This window comes from Kogia breviceps, chromosome 1 (assembly GCF_026419965.1).
Source record: "Kogia breviceps isolate mKogBre1 chromosome 1, mKogBre1 haplotype 1, whole genome shotgun sequence".
Lineage (NCBI taxonomy): Eukaryota > Metazoa > Chordata > Mammalia > Artiodactyla > Physeteridae > Kogia > Kogia breviceps.
In genome coordinates, this window is record NC_081310.1 from 157,947,069 (window position 1) to 157,962,540 (window position 15,472).

General features: G+C 38.7%; 1 protein-coding gene across 7 annotated transcripts in view; it reads right to left on the bottom strand.

Moving 5' to 3' along the window:
- SCP2 (sterol carrier protein 2) overlaps nt 1-15,472 on the bottom strand; it is a 167,468-nt gene that overhangs the window by 29,451 nt on the left and 122,545 nt on the right. For 6 of the 7 annotated variants that reach the window (XM_059038093.2, XM_067007494.1, XM_067007487.1 and 3 more), the window contains one exon: nt 4,508-4,610. The exons of the other annotated variant lie outside the window; for it this stretch is intronic. In XM_059038093.2, coding sequence (XP_058894076.1) covers nt 4,508-4,610 — 103 coding nt within the window. The remainder of the gene's footprint in view (nt 1-4,507; nt 4,611-15,472) is intronic. 7 annotated transcript variants of the gene reach the window in all.

The window sequence follows — 15,472 nt, forward strand, 5'->3', positions numbered from 1 at the left end:
GAGAAAGAAGAACAAACAAAACCCAAAGTTAGTAGAAGGAAAGAAATCATAAAGATCAGAGCAGAAATAAATGAAATACAAACAAAGAAAATAACAGCAAAGATCAATAAAACTAAAAGCTGGTTCTTTGAGAAGATAAACAAAATTGATAAACCTTTAGCCAGACTCATCAAGAAAAAGAGGGAGAGGACTCAAATCAATAAAATTAGAAATGAAAAAGGAGAAGTTACAATGGACACCACAGAAATACAAAGCATCATAAGAGACTACTACAAGCAACTCGATGCCAATAAAATGGACCACCTGGAAGAAATGAACAAATTCTTAGAAAGGTATAACCTTCCAAGACTGAACCAGGAACAAATAGAAAATATGAACAGACCAATCACGAGTAATGAATTTGAAACTGTGGTTAAAAACCTTTCAAGAAACAAAAGTCCAGGACCAGATGGTTTCACAGGTGAATTCTATCAAACATTTAGAGAAGACCTAACATACATCCTTCTCAAACTCTTCCAAAAAATTGCGGAGGAAGAAACACTCCCAAACTCATTCTATGAGGCCACCATCACCCTGATACCAAAACAAGACAAAGATACTATAAAAAATATTACAGACCAATACACTGATGAACACAGATGCAAAAATCCTCAACAAAATACTAGCGAACAGAATCCAACAACACATTAAAAGGATCATACACCATGATCCAGTGGGATTTATCCCAGAGATGCAAGGATTCTTCAGTATACACCAATCAATCAATGTGATACATCATATTAACAAATTAAAAAATAAAAACCATATGATCATCTCAATAGATGCAGAAAAAGCTTTTGACAAAATTCAACACCCATTTATGATAAAAACTCTCCAGAAAGTGGGCAGAGAGGGAAACTACCTCAACATAATAAAGGCCATATACGACAAATCTACAGCAAACGTCATTCTTAAAGGTGAAAAACTGAAAGCATATCCTCTAAGATCAGGAATGAGACAAGGATGTCCATTCTCACCACTATTATTCAACATGGCTTTGGAAGTCCTAGCCATGGCAATCAGAGAAGAAAAAGAAATAAAAGGAATACAAATTGGAAAAGAAGAAGTAAAACTGTCACTGTTTGCAGATGACATGACACCATACATAGAGAATCCTAAAGATGCTACCAGATAACTATTAGAACTAATCAATGAATTTGGTAAAGTTGCAGGATACAAAATTAATGCACAGAAATCTCTTGCATTCCTATACACTAATGATGAAAAATCTGAGAGAGAAATTAAGGAAACATTCCCATTTACCATTGCAACAAAAAGAATAAAATACCTAGGAATAAACCTCCCTATGGAGGCAAAAGACCTGTACTCAGAAAACTATAAGCCTCTGATGAAAGAAATCAAAGATGACATGAACAGATGGAGAGATTATCATGTTCTTGGATTGGAAGAATCTATATTGTCAAAATGACTATACTCCCCAAAGCAATCTACAAATTCAGTGCAATCCCTGTCTAATTACCAAGGGCATTTTTTACAGAACTAGAACAAATAATCTTAAAATTTTTACGGAGACATGAAAGACCCCAAACAGCCAGAGCAGTCTTGAGAGGAAAAAATGGAGCTGGAGGAATCAGACTCCCTGATTTCAGACTATACTACAAAGCTACTGTAATCAAGACAATATGGTACTGGCACAAAAACAAAAATATAGATTAATACAACAGGATAGAAAGCCCAGAGATAAACCCACACACCTATGGTGAACTAATCTATGGCAAAGGAGGCAAGGATATACAATGGAGAAAAGACAGCCTCTTCAATAAGTGGTGCTGGGAAAACTGGACAGCTACATGTAAGAGAATGAAATTAGAACACTCCCTAACACCATACACAAAAACAAACTCAAAATGGATTAAATAACTAAATGTAAGACTGGACACTATAAAACTCTTAGAGGAAAACAAAGGAAGAACACTCTTTGACATAATCATGGGAAGATCTTTTTTGACCCACCTCCTAGAGTAATGGAAATAAAAACAAAAATAAACAAATGGGACTTAATGAAATTTAAAAGCTTTTGCACAGCAAAGGAAACTATAACAAGACAAAAAGACAAACCCTCACAATGGGAGAAAATATTTGCAAACGAATCAATGGACAAAGGATTAATCTCCAAAATATATAAATAGCTCATGCAGCTCAATGTTAAAAAAACAAACAACCCAATCCAAAAATGGGCAGAAGACCTAAATAGACATTTCTCCAAAGAAGGCATACAGATGGCCAAGAGGCACATGAAAAGATGCACAACATTACTAATTATTAGAGAAATGCAAATCAAAACTACAATGAGGTATCACCTCACACCTGTCAGAATGGGCATCATCAGAAAATCTACAACAAGAAATGCTGGAGAGGGTATGGAGAAAAGGGAACCCTCTTGCACTGTTGGTGGCAATGTAAATTGACCAAGCCACTATGGAGAACGGTATGGAGGTTCCTTAAAAAACTAAAATAGAACTACCGTACAACCCAGCAATCCCACTACTGGGCATATACCCTGAGAAAACCATAACTCAAAAAGAGTCATGTACCACAATGTTCATTGCAGCACTATTTACAATAGCCAGGACATGGAAGCAACCTAAGTGTCCATCAACAGATGAATGGATAAAGAAGATGTGGCATATACATACAATGGAATATTACTCAGCCCTAAAAAGAAACAAAACTGAGTTATTTGTAGTGAGGTGGATGGACCTAGAGTCTGTCATACAGAGTGAAGTAAGTCAGAAAGAGAAAAACAAACACCATATGCTAACACATATACATGTAATCTAAAAAAAAAAAAAAAAAAAAAAAAAAGGTTCTGAAGAACCTAAGGGCAGGACAGGAATAAAGATGCAGATGTAGAGAATGGACTTGAGGACACAGGGTAGGGGAAGGGTAAGCTGGGACGAAGTGAGAGAGTAGCATGGTCATATATACACTACCAAATGTAAAACAGATAGCTAATGGGAAGCAGCCACATAGCACATGGAGATCAGTTTGGTGCTCTGTGATCACCTAGAGGGACAGGATAGGGAGGGTTGGAAGAAGACATAAGAGGGAGGAGATATGGGGATATATGTACATGTATAGCTGATTCACCTTGTTATAAAGCAGAAACTAACACACCATTGTATATGTATAGCTGATTCACTTTGCTATAAAGCAGAAACTAACACACCATTGTAAAGCAATTTTATTCCAATAAAGATGTTTAAAAAAGAAAGAAAAAAAAACTAAAAATAGAATTACATATGACCTAGCAATCCCACTACTGGGCATATATCCAGAGAAAAACATAATTCAAAGAGACACATGCACCCCAATGTTCGTTGCAGCACTATTTACAATAGCCAGGTCATGGAAGCAACCTAAATGCCCATTGACAGACAAATGGATAAAGAAGTTGTGGTACATATATACAATGGAATATTACTCAGCCATAAAAAGGAACGAAATTGGGTCATTTGTAGAGATGTGGATGGACCGAGAGACTGTCATACAGAGTGAAGTTAAGTCAGAAAGAGAAAAACAAATATCGTATATTAATGAATATATGTGGATTCTAGAAAAATGGTACAGATGAACCGGTTTGCAAGGCAGAAAGAGACAGAGATGTAGAGAACAAATGTATGGACACCAAGGGGGGAAAGCAGAGACGGTGGGTGGTGGTGGTGGGATGAAGGGATGAATTGGGAGATTGCAATTGACATATATACACTAATATGTATAAAATGGATAACTAATAAGATCCTCTGTATATAAATACAATTTTTTAAAGAACTAAGTACTGTACATAAACATAGTTGCATATATAATATAAATTTTAAAACTCAACATGTTTGTATGATCCTAGTTATGTAAAACTGTATGTTAATACACACAGAGAGATGTCTGAAAGAATGTCAACCACTGTTAACAGTTTAGTGAACTCTTAGTAATGGCATTTCAGGAGACAGCCACATATATTCTTTATATGTTTCTGTATAATCCTTTTAATTAGCTCATTTTTACAACAAGAAAAACAAATTTTAAAGCTGTGAAAAACTCAAGCACGAAAGATTTCTTTTTAAAAGGAGTTTTGATATTAGGTGCCTTTAAGACTCCTTTAAATATTATTCTTTCTAATGGTTCTAAGTAAGATCTTTTTAATTCAGAAGGAAATTATACCAAAATAAATTAGAATCCCTTTACATAACTCAAATCTGGAGGTTTATTCATTTCTGAAATGCACTCTTACCAAAATTACAGAGAAGCCATAGTAGACACTAAGAAATATAAAATACACTCAATACTTGACAGTACGATATAAATTTTCAACTGGTACCACTCATGGCAATACCTGAAATCTATATCTGCTTCCTCTAGCCCCAGGGTCCTCCCGGTAGTATTGGGTTGACCAAAAAGTTCGTTTGGGTTTTTCCATAAGAAATATCCCAATATTTTACATAAATCTTACCTCTTCAAGCTTCTTCTCAATCTCCTTAAAGACAAGATTTGCCTTAAATCCATCAACTGCAGAGCTGGTTGGAGCAGCCTCAATTTGATGAGTTTTAAAAGAACTGGGGAAAAGAATTGATTTCAATCCATGGAGTCATATAGGTACTAGGCTTTTCAATATTTATACAGTAGTAACTTTCAAAAACCCTAACAGAGATGCTGTGCCTTTTACCCAAAGGAAACTGTTATTAAGCCAAAAAAACAATTAAGCTTTTCTTCTCATTTTTCAACAAATATTGAGTGCTCACTAGGTGGTAGGCCTTGTCCCTGAAAATATATTAAACCAACGAACCTACCCTCATGAAGCTTCTACGCCACTGGGGGAGACAATGAACATGCAAAAAATAAAGAATACAGTTACTATGAAGAAAATAAGGCAGGGCTTCCCTAGTGGCACAGTGGTTGAGAATCTGCCTGCTAACACAGGGGACACGGGTTCGAGCCCTGGTCTGGGAGGATCCCACATGCCGCGGAGCAACTAGGCCCATGAGCCACAACTACTGAGCCTGCATGTCTGGAGCCTGTGCTCCGCAACAAGCGAGGCCGCGACAGTAAGAGGCCCACGCACCGCAATGAAGAGTGGCTCCTGCTTGCCACAACTGGAGAAAGCCCTCACACAGGAACGAAGATCCAACACAGCAAAAATAAATAAATTAATTAATAAACTCCTACCCCCAACATCTTCTTTAAAAAAAAGAAAAGAAGGCAGATTAAGAGGATATAAAGAAAGTATATTTATGTGTGTTGGTCTATTTTATTTTTTAAAGATTTATTTATTTATTTATCTACTTATTTATTTATTTAATTTATTTTTGTCTGCATCGGGTCTTAGTTGCAGCACGCGGGGTCTTCTTTGAGGCGTGCGGGCTCTTTTGTTGCGGCATACGGGTTATCTCTCTAGTTGTGGCACACAGGCTCTGTAGTTATGGCGTGTGGGTTCCAGAGCACGTGGGCTCTGCAGTTGCAGCACGCAGGCTCTCTAGTTGAGGCACGCAAGCTCAGTGGTTGTGGCGCAGGCTTTAGTTGCCCCGCAGGCATGTGGGATCTTAGTTCCCTGACCAGGGATCAAACCGGTGTCCCCTGCATTGTAAGGCAGATTCTTTACCACTGGACCAACCAGGGAAGCCCCCAGGTGTTCTATTTTAGACAGCCTAGTCAGACAGGCCTCTCTGAGGAGGTGATATTTAAATTAGGTATTAAATTACGTAGAGCCAGCCATGTAAAGACTTAGGTGGAGAAGTCACCTCTATACTTCCAGTATAAAGAACTTGATGTAGAAACTAGCTTAGCAGTTAAAGGAACTATAAGAAGGCCAGTATGGCTGGAGCAGAGCAGAGGAGAAGGACCTAAGGTCACAGAAACATGCAAGGCAAGATAACAAGAGGCTTTACAGGTCACAGTTAAGAGTATGCGTTTTATTTTAAGTACCTTGAGAACTGCAGGGTATACGCTGGAGAGTAGCACAATCCATTTACATGTTTTAAAAAAATAAATCTGGCTGCTGGCGGGAAAATGGACTAGAAGAGGGCAAGTGAGGAGGCAGGGAGACCAATTAAGAGGCTACTGCAGTAGTCCAGGCAAGAGATGATGGTGATTAAACAGAGTATAATGAAGTGGGGAGTAAGCAGAGGTTGGACTCGAGATTTATTTTTTAGCTATGATACAAGACATGAATTTACCAACATCCATCTATTGGCTGCTTGATACTTGGGGAACAACTATAGATAAATGGCCTGATGTGGCAGAAAGAACATAATCCCTATAGCTACAAAAGCCTGGGTTAGAATCTCAAGGCTTCCTCCACTCACTAGCTATGCGATTCTGAGCAAGCTACTTCATCTCTGTGCAACCTCTGGTGGGGAGGCAGGGAAGAAGGTGGAGGGTGCCGGTGACTTTGCAGAATTAAGTGGAATCCCGTGTGGAAGGTACCTAGCAGAGACCCTGGCCCATGGTAAAAAATGACAGCCACGACTATTACAGGCTGCAGAGCCTCAAGCATTAGATGCTGAGAGAAACTGAAAGGTCTGAAGAAGATGAGGGCGCCTTAGGATTTTTAGTAATTCCTCTGACATACCACAAGCATCCTGGCGGTGGCTGAGGCCAGGACTGGAACAACAAACATGGGAAGGATATACTTGATGGAGTCAAGAGCGTAGCAGCTGCTCGGTAAGCAAAGCATGTCTTTCCTTCTTTCTCTACCTCCTCTCCTTCCTTCCCTCTTTCTCCCCATCCACCCCACCCATTTCTCCTTTCCCTTCCCTTCCCTTTCCTTCTTTTGATCATTTCATAAATATTTAATGACTGCTTGCTACAAGCCAAGCATTGTTTGAGGTACTGGGAGTACAATGGTGAACAAGTTAGACCCAGTCCCAGTCCTCACTGAGTCTATATTTTTCCAGGAAAAAAAGAAGTAAACAGACAAAATAATTACAAGTATTAGGAAGCCGACTTTTAGAGGAACCTACTTTAGGTTAAGGCAGTCAAGGAATGATGTCTCTGAGCAAGTGAATTTAAGCTAAGACCCAATTAAAGGAAGAAAAGGAGCTAGACATTCAAAGAGGAAACTTGCAAAGATCCAGAGAGAGAAAAGTGTTTAGCATATATTAAAAGAAAGTAAGAGGACCAGTCAGTAGAGTACTGTAAGTAGGGGGAGAATGACGCGAAATGAAATTGGAGAACTGGGCAGGGACCATACCATCCAGGCCAAAGTAGGGATTTTGGGAAACCACTGAAATGGTTAAACAAGGAAGTGAAATAGTTTGATTTGTGATCATTCTTATGATCACAATGAACTGGTGGGGTTGGGATGCAAGAACTTAGGTGGGGAGAGGGTTACAAGGCTGCTGGAGTGGTCCAGATAGGGAGTGGAGGCAGTCTGCTAGTAGAGATGGAGAGAAGGAAGTGGATTCAAAATATATTTTAAACACTGAATCCATAAGCTTTGCTGCTGGGCACGAGAGAGATCTAAGGGGGAGGGGAACGAGCAAGGATGATTTAGGTGTTTGGCCTGAATAACTGAAGGGATGACGGTGCCATTTATTGACAAAAAGAAGAATGCAGTGGGAGTAAAGGGGATCAAAGTCCCATCTCAGGCACAGTCAGTATGCGACGTTTGTGAGACAAGAAGGCAGATGGATAAGAGAGTCTGGAGCTCAGAAGCAGTCTAGGCTGGAGATAAAGTCAGATAATCATTAGCATAATGAAAGTATTTAAATCCATGGGAAAAGACAAGCTCACCTTGAGGGAATTCTAGAGAAAGAAGTAAGCCTAGGACAATACTCTGTGGATCTCAATTATTTAGAAGTCTGGGAGGGAAGAGGAAGCAGTAGCCAGTGATGCAAGAGGAAAACTAGAAGAACATAATGTCATAGAAGCCAAGAGGGGAGAAAGAATCTGGAAGGGAGGTGGCGGGGAGAGGAAACTATGTCAAATGCTGCCAAAGGTCAAATACCCACTGGACTGGCAACAAGAAGAGTTCAGGTGACTGGGGCAAAAGCAATATTAAGCAAATGTTGGAAGGCAGAAGTCAGTAAAGATTACAGTAAATTAAAGAGTGAATAGGAAAGGGAAATAGAAACAGTGTGTCTCTTTTGAGACATCACTTTCAGGGGAACAGTGAAATGGGGTGATCTCTGGTGGGGAGGGTGGCATTAAGGAAAGTTTGTTTCTGTTTTAAGATTAATGTATTAGAGCATGTTTGCCTGATGATGGTAATGAACCAGGGTTAAAGAGATAGGAGAGAAGTCTTGAGAAGGTGAAGGGGGATGAGATCTAGTGACCTATGAAGGAAGAGGAGGAGACTCAAGGGAAGAAGAAGATCAGATGGGTAAAATGCTAGATAGGTCTGTAAGTCTTGGGATGGAAGATAAGGGGAGTTTGGGTCTAATGGCTTCTGATTTTTCAACAACATACAAAGTAACATACAAAGTAATCAGCTGAAAATGAGGGTGAAAGGAGGGTATGGAAAGTCTAAGAGGTTGAAAAGTGAACCTACTAGAGAAATCATATTAATATCACAACAAGGAATGGAAGTAAGCTCCCACCATGCTGAAATACATGCAGTTCTCAGAGCATGGCATGCTACTTCGTACTTCCACGCCTTTGCCCTTGCTGCTCTCTGTGTCTGGAATACCTCTATCTTAGCAAATTCTATTTTACCCTTCAAGATCCAGCCCAGGAAACTCCCTTTCTGTGAAACCCTACTAAATGTCAGCTTCTCAAGAGCAGATACCACAGCTTAAAAAAATAAATAATCTTGATTTATATCCCCAGTTCCTGGCACACAATAGGTACTCAGTAAATAGTGACTGATTAGAACTGAATTACATTGAATTCTCTCTTAGCTAAATTCTAATTTTTTTCCTGTTCCATTTAGAGCAGAATTATCTATGGTATACCATTTTCTCTGTCAAAAGTCTGAACAAGTGACATAAAATCAAGTGGCTACAACTAGTCCTCCACAAGCCAGTTTCATTTCATTAATAGTCCAACTTTTCAGCCTTTAATCATAAACATCACTGTGCCCTCTCCAAGCTTGCCACTTCCTAACTGTATGTGATAAAATAATAACTGACACTTTTCAGCATACGTACAAAGTATCTTGATACTTTATGGGGCAGAGTTCAGACAAGTTCTGACAGGTCACAGATATTTATTTTGCTTCTGTTGAAAAGTTCACTCAGTTAATTACTAACCAACTTTTCACCCAGATTAGGGGAAAAAATTAATATATAAAGTTATATCAATATTTTCTGAAAATCCCTCATATCTCACAACTTATTTGATATGTGCCCTGCTCTAGGGAAGCTGAATATAACTTATGCAAACTCAGAAAATAACTTACTAGTATTACAAAAGAATGCACCTCGTGATTTCTTCATATTCAAAGTTCTTTTAGCAGAAACTAAAGTCTGATTATTTTTATATTTTTTACCTTGGTTTATACATAAGTTTTCTGGAATAAATCTAGTATATAAAATGTTGGAAGGGACTCGGAAGATTAACTATTTAGTGTATGAATTCCCTCAATGCTTCCTGAAATTTTCATTCCAAGGCCTAGAACACAGGCACTGTTTCAACAATGTCAAAGATCAGAAGCACAGAGTAGCCAACAAAACAGGAACTTTGAACTCAGATAGATGAAGGTTATTAGAGTCTTGACCACTACCACTTAAGACTCTCTTTAGACACTGATCGTCAATCTCCTCATCTATAAACAAGGTACAAAACTTACCATGTGGGCTTTTATGAGGATTAAACAAAGAAGTGCAGACGAAGCACCTAGCATGGTCTTGGTGCTCATACTAGGCCCTGAAAAAGTGGTTGTTAAAGACCTATTACAACTCAATAATAAAAAGACAACCCAATTTTAAAATGGCCAAAATATCTGAATAGGTATTTCTCCTAAGATATACAAATGGCCAATAAGCACATGAAAAGATGCTCAACATCACTAGCCATCAGGGGAATGCAAATCAAAACCAGAATGAGATACCACTTCACACCCACTAGGATAGCTAAAATAAGAAAAACAGACAATAACAAGTGTTAATGAGGATGTGAAGAAATCAGAACCCTTATAATGGAACTTTATTCAGCCATAAAACGGAATGAAGTACTACATTCATTTTCGTAACACGGATGAACCTTGAAAACATTATGCTAAATGAAAGCATTAGTCACAAAAGGCCACGTGTTGTATGATTTCATTTCTATGAAATGTCCAGAATAGGCAAATCCTTAGAGACAGAAAGTAGATTAGTGGTTGTCAGAGCCTGCAAGAAGTGGAACTGGGGAATGACTGCTAACGGGTACACGGTTTCTTTCAGGGGTGCTGAAAGCGTTCTAAAATCGATTGTGGTGACGATTGCACAACTCTGTGATATACTAAAAAACCACTGAATGTACACTTAAAATAGTGAATTTGTGGCATGTAAATTATATCCCCAAACAAGCTGTTAAAAATCATTTTTAAAGTGGCTGCTGCTGTTTGTAGTGTTTAGGAAGAATAAAGGATCCTACATTTTTATCAAATCTCCATCCCTAAATCTAACATTTTACCAGTTTTACCAGTAATTAGTCTGTTCAAATTAGAAATGGTTGTGCAACACACACAGGACAAAAGAATAGGGTTCATTTGCAATCAGCAACTCCCCTTGACCTCTGAATGGGCACACAGCCCCATCACAGACAGAAATCCAGCCCAGAAAGCCAAACTGTGGACTTCAACAGGTTGGATATGTCCCCCACTCTGAACTAAAAATTAAAGTTCATCTTTTCCAAACTTCTAGGTGACATTTATAATTTAATATATAAAACCATTTTCAACAATTTAACCAGTGACGTGAACTACAGAAATAGGAAAGAAAAAAGGAAAATGCCTAGATAAATCAGAAATCAACAGTTTATTGACCAACTCAATGAGTGGCAGGTACTTTTTGTTAGTTTTCTAATCCCTGAAGTAGATACTTTCACTCTTTTCTAACTGAGGGAAAGGTGAACATGTCCAAAGCAAGCAGTGTGATGGAAAAGTTGATGGGGTGCTCTTTCCACTGATCAACACTGCCTCTCTGATAATTCCAGCCTATAAAAAAATTTAAAAAGATGCCACATACAGGTGACATTTCAGTAGTTTTATAATTTCTTCATTCTAACTGCTAATTAACTGGTGGCTACATTAGTATGGAGAAAGATAAAAATCAGATAAGATTTTTGCATGTGTTCTTAAATATCTCTTTTTAAATGAAACTAAGGGACTTCCCTGGTGGTACAGTGGTTAGGAATCCACCTCCCAACGCAGGGGACACAGTTTCGATCCCTGGTCCAGGAGAATCACACATGCCGCAGAGCAACTAAGCCCATGCGCCACAACTACTGAGCCTGCACTCTAGAGTCCGCGAGCCACAACTGCTGAGCCCGCGGGCCACAACCACCAAAGCCCGCACGCCTAAAGCCTGTGCTCCTCAACAGGAGAAGCCATCACAATGAGAAGCCTGTACACTGCAACAAAGACCCAACACAGCCAAAAATAAATAAATAAATATTTTTTAAAATAAATGAAACTAAAATTGTGTGTGTGTGTGTGTGTGTGTGGTGTTGTGTGTGTGTCCACTGTGTCCCCTGAGAAGTCCTAGAGTTATGTAATAACAACAAGCACTCAGCCAGTTGCCACACTGTGGTTTCTAAATACCATTCTCCACTTTAAAAGGAACCAGGGCTCTTTGAAGAAATAGTTGATCCTAGGGCTGGGGCAGGGAAAATACAGGATGAACCTGGAATACCTTCTTGAGCTAGAAAGCAAGGAAGTACTAAATAGAATCACTAGACAGTACAAGTCAGCTAGAAGGGGCTCCTGCTGGCTAAAGCAGGGACATTCTGAGTATCAAAATAAATGATACTAATGAATTATAACCCACTGAATAAAATATGAATTCATGAGTTCATACCGATATATTTATCGATATAGATGGATATGAATGAATTTTTTTAATGGGGGAGAAGAGAATCTCCCTTACAGCAGAACGCCACTTAATAAATATAAGGTATGATGAAGTTAGAAAAATATCATCAGTGGATGCTAAGATGAATGAGTAATGGGTAAAAGTTGGATGAGGAACAGTATATTTACATAATCTCAAAACATCTCACCACAAATTACCTATTAACTACAAAGGAAAAAACAGTAACTTTTTCAGAGGAAAACATGGTAGATACCACCTTAGTCAAGAAATCAAAGCTAAACATCACCAATATAGGATAATCCACATCATGTGCTTCCAGTCGTTATGCATTAAGAAAGACACATCATCACTTCAGTGGTATTCCTGCAAAAAATGTGTAACCTGAACCTAATTATGAGGGAAACATGTGACAAATGCAAACTGAGGGACTTTCCATTCTTAAAGAATCTACTTATACTCTCCAAAAAAGTCAAAGTCAAGAAATAAGAAAGACTGAGGGATTGTTTCAGATTAAAGGAAGCTAAAGAGACATGACAGCTAAATAAACTCAGGATCCTAAATTGGATCCTGGACAAGGAGAAAAACTAAAGCTTACAGTATCTTTTAAAGAGATATTATTGGGATAATTGTCAAACTGTGACTACGTTCTTTGGATTAGGTAATAGCGTTTTTTAAAATTTACTTATTTTTTAATATTTATTTAGGCTGCGCCAGGGCTTAGTTGTGGCATGTGGGGATCTTTAGTTGCCGCATGCGGGCTCTTAGTTGTGGCCTGTGGACTTCATAGTTGCAGCACGCAGACTCTTAGTCATGGCACGCATGTGGGATCTAGTTCCCCGACCAGAGATTGGAACCTGGGGCCCCTGTAGGTAATAGCGTTTTATCAGTGTTAAATTTCCTGATTTTGATAGCTATACTGTGGTTGAGTAATAGAGTCTCCTAGTCTTTAGAAAATATTTAAGGGTAAAAGAGCATAACGTCTCCAACTTTCAAACATTTCAGAAAAAACATGCATATATATGTACATATGCATATATATATTCATGTAGAAAAATGATGAAGCAAATGAGGCAAAATATAAACAATCTGTGAATCTGAGTACAAGGTATATGGGAGTTCCTTGTACTAGGCCTGTTAATTTTTCCATGTATGTTTGAAATTATATCAAAATCAAGGTTTCTAATTAAAATAGAAAATTTAGAAAATGAAAAGGCTAATCACCTACAATCTCACCACTACCAACAAGTTTCCTATATTCATTTTTTCCACATTGCTTCCTCTAGTCCTTGTTTATGAGCACACATACATGGGTACAATCTTTACTTCTAACTTTTTTTTTTTTTTTTTTTTTTTTTTGCGGTATGCGGGCCTCTCACTGCCGTGGCCTCTCCCGCCGCGGAGCACAGGCTCTGGACGCGCAGGCCCAGCAGCCATGGCTCACGGGCCCAGCCGCTCCGCGGCACGTGGGATCCTCCCGGACCAGGGCACGAACCCGTGACCCCTGCATCGGCAGGCAGACTCTCAACCACTGCGCCACCAGGGAAGCCCTTTACTTCTAACTTTTAACTTCTTAAATCACCTAGGGTTTTCACCTGTTGAGTTAAACTTTCAAGCTAACTTAGACAATTTTCCATTAAAAAAGAAAAACTGGAGTAATCCAAATATACCTCAACCAGGGAATGGATAAACTGTGGTACATCCATACAAACGAATACCACTAAGCAATAAAAAGGAACAGATTACTCATACACACAATAACATGAATGAATCTCAAATGCATTATGCTAAGTGAAAGAAGCCAGACTCAAAGGCTTTTTGATTCTATTCACATGATATTCTGGAAAGGGGCAGAAAATAGATCAGTGGTTGCCAAGGAATGGAAGATAGGGGGAAGGGTTGACTACAAAGGCAATCAAGGAATTCTGGTGGGTGATGCAATTGTTCTGTATCTTGATTATGGTGGTAGTTACTTGACTGTACATGTTTGTCAAAACTTATAGAACTATGCACTAAACGGGGACTTTCACTGTATGTAAATTTTTATACCTTAATTAAAAATAGAAAAAACAAAACAAAGTTGGGTTTAAAAACAGGTTTCATTTAACAGAATAAAAAATGCAAATCTATCCTCAATCTGTGTCTTACATAAAATGAATAGGATGTTATAATACAGAGTCAATACTTATATTCAAAAGTGGTCTAAAGGAACGTTTAACTGTAAATTAAATGCAATTGGTCACAGTTCTTAAATAAGACATCTCCTCTTCATTTTCATGGTCCCTGTTGCAGCACTACACATTTCTTATCCACACTACTGCAACTGCTTCCTAAGGATTCCTGGCCTCTGGTCCCTCCACCACTCAACTCAAAGTAATACCAGACTGATCTACCTAAAGTAAAGTGCAATATAATCACATAATCTTTTGCTAAAACTCATATTCCATAGGATAAATTTCAAACTCCTGAGCATAACACTGGAAGCATTTCAAAACCTTGATCCAATCTACTGTTACAGCTGCAACTCCTGTCACCTATGTATTACTGACTCTGCCCCTCTACCCAGACACAACAAAATAATCTACCCTCTACCCACACAGGACAACCACTCTTATATTTTCAAATCGCTGTACCTATGTACAGGCATGGGATGCCCTTCCTCTGCCCTTTTGCTGGGCAATCCTAGTCATCCCAGTTCAAATTTAGGTCCTTCATACGAATTTCTTCCTCCGGGCTTCTATAGCATTTTGAAAAAGGTATGTCTGCCTTCCCCATCTACTCAGAGGACCATACTTAGGGGCCTAAGCATGTAGCAGCTGCTCCATCAAAGTTAGCTAAACAAGAAACTAAGGAAATCAGATGATGTGCAATGAGTACCTTAAAATTACTTTGTTTAAAACAAATCCTCATTTTAAAACTATACCTGCACCATCAGAGTTAGAATTATTTTCCCAACTTTGGCCTTTGAAGTGGGATATGTTCTATCACTAAAACTATCAAAAATATCTTCATTACTTGAAGCTAATTTTTTTCAGTCATTAATATATCACCTGGATTTTTTCATTCTTCTGGCTTCCCAGAAATATCAACTATAGTTATCATGAACAATTCTATCTCCCAATTACTTAGTCTCCTGAAAATAAAAGAACTATGAGGAGGGACCTTCAAGATGGCGGAGGACTAAGATGTGGAGATCACCTTCCTTCCCATAAATACATCAAAAATACATCTACATGTGGAACAACTCCTACAGAACACCTACTGAACACTGGCAGAAGACCTCAGACTTCCCAAAAGGCAAGAAACTCCTCACGTACCTGGGTAGGGCAAAAGAAAAAGGAAAAACAGACACAAAAGAATGGGGATGGGACCTGTACCTCTGGGAGGGAGCTGTGAGGGAGGAAGAGTTTCCACACACTAGGAAACCCCTTCACTAGCGGAGACGGGGGGCGGCGGGGGAGAAGCTT